The sequence below is a fragment of the Carettochelys insculpta genome, chromosome 6 (genome assembly GCF_033958435.1).
Source record: "Carettochelys insculpta isolate YL-2023 chromosome 6, ASM3395843v1, whole genome shotgun sequence".
NCBI classification, from domain to species: domain Eukaryota; kingdom Metazoa; phylum Chordata; order Testudines; family Carettochelyidae; genus Carettochelys; species Carettochelys insculpta.
The window spans coordinates 105,801,534-105,808,304 of record NC_134142.1 but is presented as its reverse complement, the minus strand read 5'-3'; the positions used below and the strand labels follow the sequence as shown (position 1 = coordinate 105,808,304).

The following is a 6,771-nucleotide window of genomic DNA, read 5'->3' as shown; positions in this document are numbered from 1 at the left end:
CCTTGTCAGAGGATATTGTGAAGACCAGAACTTTAACAGGTTCAAAAAAGAACTAGATAAATACATGGAGGATAGGTCCATCGATGGCTATTAGCCAGGATGGGTAGGCATGATGCCCCTAGCTTTTGTCAGAAGCTGGGAATGGGCAACATGGCCTGGATCACTTGGTGATTGCCTGTTCTGTTTATTCCCTCTGGGGTGCCTGTCATTTGCCACTATCAGGGGACAGAATGCTGGACTAGATAGAACTTTGGTCTGATTCAGTGTGTTCATTCTTATGTAGCATAATTAATGTAACGTAATGTAAATATACATGGAGCCTACATACCAGCATGCCCATGCCAGCTAAGAGATGTATATATGGATTTGATCACATGGATCAGCAACTGGAAGTTGAGAATTTCTGTAGTTTTATGCCATATTCAGCTAAACCAATATCATAATCCAATAAAAATGCCAGCATTTTTAATTGTTGAATATGCAATGGTTAAAACTGTTAGAACAAAAATACTAATTCCCCCAGTAAGTTTTTTTTGGGGGATTCATGAATTCCCAGTAGTAAAAATGATCTTAATATGTAGGCTATTAATGAATTTGTCGAGTGACCTTTATCGAGGTCTGCCTTATCCCGATCTGTTCTGTCCCTGATCTGAACCTGCTGACCAAGTGCAACAATTTCTCTAGAAACCTGCGCCCCTGGAAAAAGCTGCCAACCCTCCCTTGTACTAAAAACATAATATTTTATTTGTGTTCTTGCCGTATTCGGCTGCTGAGAGGAAACAGCCCTTGCACAGAACGGCGCTAGCTTTCAGGACCGCCGCAAAATGCAAATAAAAGAGTCAACCCGCCCCCTTTAATTGCGGCGCCCCGCGCTACCTAACGACGGGATTAGTTCAGCGGACCGAGGCGCTCAACCACCAGAGCCGCTTGCTGTACCCGCAGCCTGCGCTCCGGGAGCGGAACGCTGCAGCTCAGGGGCCCTGGGGGGGGGGGGTCGCATCAGCCCCTCTCCCTCCCGCTAGTTCCTCCGCTTTATCTACAGCGACGCGGGGCGGGGGCCAGAAGGCCGATTTCGCCGCTGCCGGAGCGGGCGGCTGATCCCCGCAGGTCACTTCCTGTGCCCGAGTTGGGGCCCGGGCGGAGCTGGTGCAGCCCCGGGCCCTAGCCCGCCAGGGGGTGTGCTCTGCCCCACCTGCTGCAGGGGGCGGGTTTCTGGGTCCCCCGCCCGCCTGAGCGAGCGGCGCTGGCGCCCCGGCGCCCCCTGGCGCTGCTTGCCGGGCAGGGCGCGCTGCAGCGGTGCAGAGCGCACAGGTCCCCTGCCCCTTCGGGGCCAGGCCCGGCGCGAAGCCGCCGCGCTCCGCAGCCTGGCAGCCGATGCCCCCCGGGTTGCTGCCCCCGCCCGCCCGGGCGGCTGCCGGGGCTGTGATTGGCGTGAGCAGCTGGGGCTCGCCCAGCGCGGAGCAGCAGCAGCGGCGGAGGAAGCAGCCAGGCTGGCCCAGGAGCAGAGCCCGGGCGGGGTGGGCGCGCGGAGCCGCGTGCGCCGGGGCCGGCATGGGGCATCGCTGAGCGCCGCGGGGGAGCCATGCTGTCCAGGAAAGGGATCATCCCCGAGGAGTACGTGCTCACCCGCCTGGCCGAGGATGTCCCGGATCACGCCCGCTACCGCGCCCGGCAGCGGCGGGCCAGGTTCGTGGGCAAGAACGGCACCTGCAACGTGGCCCACAAGAACATCCGGGAGCAGGGCCGCTTCCTGCAGGACGTCTTCACCACCCTGGTGGACCTCAAGTGGCCGCACACGCTGATCATCTTCACCATGACCTTCCTGTGCAGCTGGCTGCTCTTCGGCATGACCTGGTGGCTCATCGCCTTCGCCCACGGGGACCTGGACCACAGCACCCAGCTGCAGGTGGGCAACAGCCGGGGGCCAGGGGAGGCGGCCAGGGAGTTCGTGCCTTGCGTGACCAGCATCCACTCCTTCACCTCCGCCTTCCTCTTCTCCATTGAGGTGCAGGTGACCATCGGCTTTGGGGGCCGCATGGTGACCGAGGAGTGCCCAGCCGCCATCCTGGTGCTCATCGTGCAAAACATCGTGGGGCTGGTGATCAATGCCATCATGCTGGGCTGCATCTTCATGAAGACAGCTCAGGCCCACCGCCGGGCCGAGACCCTCATCTTCAGCAAGCACGCGGTGATCGCCCTGCGGGAGGGCAAGCTCTGCTTCATGCTGCGGGTGGGTGACCTGCGCAAGAGCATGATCATCAGCGCCACCATCCGCATGCAGGTGGTGAAGAAGACCACCAGCCTGGAGGGTGAGGTGGTGCCCCTCAACCAGATAGACATCCAGATGGAGAACCCAGTGGGGGGCAGCAGCATCTTCCTGGTCTCCCCACTCATCATCTACCATGTGATAGACAAGAACAGCCCCCTCTACGACATCTCCCCCCTCCACCTCCACCACCATGAGGATCTGGAAGTCATCGTCATCTTGGAGGGGGTGGTGGAGACCACTGGCATCACCACGCAAGCCAGGACCTCCTACCTGGCCGACGAAATCCTCTGGGGCCAAAGGTTTGTCCCCATAGTGGCAGAGGAAGATGGTAGATACTCAGTGGACTACTCTAAGTTTGGCAACACGGTGAAAGTGCCCACGCCTTCTTGCACTGCCAGGCAGCTGGAGGAAGACAGAAGCATCATAGACTCCATCCCATTGTCCCCTAAAGGCACCAGGAAGAGGTCTATCAGGTTAAAGCCCAAATTCAGCATAACTGATGAGCCTTCCTGACACCATTTTAGAGGAAAGATGCAATAAATAAGAACACTGAGGTGGCCTCTTATTTTTCTTAGCCAGGTTGGTAGCACTAGGTGTGTGTGGAATTATTTATTGCAGAGTAAATTAAAATTAATTATATTTTTTTAAAGGTGTGTAACATTTTAAGCAACATTGGTCATGGGAAAATGTTACTCTATTGCTTGTGCTTTCAGTTCAGACTGTCTTGTTTATTTGCATGATTCTTTTGGATTGATTTATCCACACTGAATAATGCCTTTTCTCAAAAATTGTTTATTTGTAGCCTAGCAGGTTACATTATTTGCAGTAGTGCAATGCCTCACATAAACTTAATGTTTTTAAACTGATTTTATAAACATGAAAACAAAATACAGGAAAAAGGTCTACAGTAATAATTATTAAAGTTTAAATAATGACCAAAAAAATGGAGTAAGATTTGCACCAAAAGTTCAGATAGGAAGGTGTCTGTTTAAGTTATGGTGCATTATGTCTTCAAGAAATAAATTTACAGATTTAGTCAGCCCATATTGTATATTTGGCTCTTTTGATTGTAAAGACAGTATGAAATGCATGTGTTTGTGCATTTTAAAACCTGTTTACAAAATAAATATTTAATAATATATTTAATATACATTTCTGATCATGAATGATGCAACTATGACACTAAATAATAGCAGGTGTTAATGGCTATGTGATTGAAATGTGTTACATGGGGAAAAAGTGAAATACATGAAGCGGTTGTATTTTAGCAACCAAACACATTGCCACAAAAGGCACTTAGCAAAATCATCTTCCAGTCCTACACATCAGAGTAAATGCCAGCAAACACAAAAATTATATACAGAGATATTATGTAGAAAGTCATATTCAGTTAAAAGATTCAGAAAAGCAGACCCAAATTACATTAAATGGTATTTGCATGCACCCAGCTACAATTTTTTTCTCAAGTTTAAAAATGATGTTAGTGTGATTGATGGTTATGAAGGGGAGAGACTTACATGACAATGTAGTCCCCTTGCTTGGTGCCAGGTCACCTTTTGTTTCCTTTTCATTTAGGATCTGAGCCTGAATTCCCTTCATATCTTAAATTCTCTTGGCTATGTTGATTTTGTGTATGCTGTTAATACGGGATCATAAACAACAAGAAATCCTGTGGCACCTTATAGACTAACAGATAATTTGGTGCGCAAACTTTTGGGGCAAAGACCCACTTCCTCAGATGTATGTGGGGGGGGAGGGCGGGGGGGGGTAGCCAAGACTGAGACCATGTGATAGTGATATTTCATGAGAAGCTATGTGAGGTTACATTATTATCTGTCCTTTATTCAAAGGCATTTCCGCATGACCGTTCTTTGCGTCTTAAAACAAGATCACTCTGAAAACAATTGCTAGCATTGCTCTGGTCAGTGTTTTAGACTTGTCAGTATCATAACATATTAATGCAAACAATGGTTAAAAGGGACCAGGAAAGTTGCACATTCACTAAATCAGTATCTATGATAAAACGAAATGCAATTCGAGAGATAAAATCTGAGTTCAGTTTAAAACATATGAAATACCATTTATAATATTCATAGTTACACATTTTAGCCATATTAAGGCTTGCACCAATACTATCCAGGCTGCCAGCTGAATGAATACTTAGGAGCATGAAAATATGTATCTAATTTTCCAGGGGGTTACTGTTTGTTATTTGTACAGTGCTAAAAGTATAGTAGGTGTTTCACAAAGAGAAGACAATGTCTCTGTTGAAAACAGCATCTGATCAAAATAGGACTAATGTGTAGAAGCGTGCAAGGAAAATTTGAACATACACATTTTATAGTTTGGTAAAACAAAAACAAATGCTATATTATAAAAGAATAGGAAAGGTCTAAAATGTTTCTAGTGGTTGTTACTTTTTTTGAAATTCAATTTCATTGCAATTTTGTTTGCCTATTCTTTGTTTACACTATGTCATTCTGCTCCTGAAAAGTAGTTCTGCATGTTTCCCCTAGGTTTAGGTGGATGTCATTTGCTCCTTTGAAAACTTACACTGCTGTTAACACTTGTCACTGTCCTACCATCTTGTCATTATAAAATGCATAGACAAATATTTTCAGAGAAATTTCAGTGACCTGAAAGTCATTGTCTTTTCTCTAGACTCTGTGGTGCCTTATATCACGATAAAAGATGCTGGCAGGTGTTTACTGGAAATTGGTTAGAAGCTGTTATTGCCCTAAAGCGCTTTGTAGGATTTGTCCTATGTGAGAAACAATGTAAGCAACACTACCATGCAAGTGCCCATGATTCCTCTTCCTTCATGGGGATCTGTATTATTCAAGCTACATGGATTCTCTTTGTTTTCTATGAGATGAAGTGGGTGAAGCTGGGAGGAGGAGCTTGCTGTTAACTGAACTGCTTTTAGGGCCATCTTTTGTGTATCTTTGCAAGAAACCTAGTTTTCTCCAGAATTGGAGGAGCAGATGCTAAATGAAGGACTCTCAAAGAAGAAAATGAAAAAGAAAAGAATCACAAAAAAAGAAAAAAAGTTTCTGTGGCTTTAACTGAAATTTTCATGAATTTAACCAAGATTTTCATTAATCTGTTATCAGTATTTTTTTATACAGTTTAAATTCTTCTTGTCTTTGATGGTTTTAAAGACACAAGAAAGAAATTTCTGAAGAAAATGTCATGGGGATAAAGCTACATGTTTAAATGTGCCTCAGGACATTAAAAATTTGTGAAGACCATTTTATTTTGTGGCCATCAACTATTATTTACAAGGGATTTGAAATCGCCCTAAATCTGAAGCTTTCCAGGGGTTTGGGTTTACACTGACCAAGCAAATTTTTTCTTTTGAGTGATCCAGTTAGTGCTTTAGTGCTAGCATTCTGTATGGGAAAAAATATCTTAGCATGAAGTTAAATGACTTCTTTTCTAGCTATATTTACAACAAATGTGAGTTTTGAACTCTCCCAAAGTACCCAAGATATCTGATTGGAGTATTCCCTATCAGATACCCTAATGTGGTTCATTATTGTTTATTCACTTATAAAAAGCTCGCATATCATGCTGCTTATTACTCTATTTGGCAAAATATTGAGCAAGGTAAATTAAAGTGTTTGAATGATGAAAGAACAGATCCAATTCTGCAAGCACGTACTGTACACGAACAAATTTATTCACAAATACGTTTTGTCTCATTTAACTCGGGATAAGTCTGTGAAAAGCTGAGCTTCATGACGCAGTTATTAATATAGCAATAAGGGGGTGGCGACGCTTAAATTTAACAGATGGGATTATATGAAAAGCAGTCAGTTCTTGTTAACAAAAGATTTGTAGGCTGTTCAAGGTATTTGTCACAGTTTTAACATAATTGTAGTCGCTGTTAATAAGAATATGTGCCACAAATATTATGCAGAGCTCCCCATTGAAATCAATAGCCTTTATGTTTCTAAAATGATAACGTAGAGCCCAGCATTAGTTGTACAAGACACTGCCACAAAGCATTAAGGGACAAGTCACATATATTATAAAACACAATAAAAAAGTCAATATTACAGTTGTCTGCAACAAAAAGTATAAAAACCAAAAGGAAACTCAGACAGATGCATGGGGCATCCAGGGACAAGGGGAAGGCCAATAGCAATTATAGCAAATATATTTTAAAATACTTCTTTAAAAGATTATTATATGAATGAGGTGTGGAGAGAGGAACTGAACCAGATATCAAGAAGGAGAAAGGGCCATGATTTGGTAGTCACCACAGCAAAAGCTTGATCAGCCACTGACCTAAGCTGAGATGACTAAATACCAAAAATATGGATGCACTGGATAACAGTCAGGCACAGGGATCAGATAAAGCTGAAACCTGCAGACGGTGATGGGCTTTGATTTTCAATTTGTTTTGCTGGGTTTTAATCTACCCTGTATAGGAATCATAATCAGGACCAAAGTAATACAATCCTAGATGCTCAATTCAGTGACTAAAGACCCTACTG

At 44.6% G+C, this 6,771-nt stretch overlaps 1 protein-coding gene across 1 annotated transcript; it reads left to right on the top strand.

The window, feature by feature from the left end:
- The first annotated feature begins 1,118 nt into the window (after window positions 1-1,118).
- KCNJ11 (potassium inwardly rectifying channel subfamily J member 11) lies at window positions 1,119-4,011 on the top strand. Its single transcript, XM_074999042.1, has one exon. It carries the CDS (start codon window positions 1,583-1,585, stop codon window positions 2,780-2,782), a length of 1,200 nt encoding a protein of 399 aa, XP_074855143.1. The 5' UTR covers window positions 1,119-1,582; the 3' UTR covers window positions 2,783-4,011.
- Window positions 4,012-6,771: the final 2,760 nt, after the last annotated feature.

What these genes read in the sequence shown, in the direction of transcription:
- KCNJ11 (XM_074999042.1), top strand. Translation starts at nt 1,583, where the DNA reads ATGCTGTCCAGGAAAGGGATCATCCCCGAGGAGTACGTGCTCACCCGC.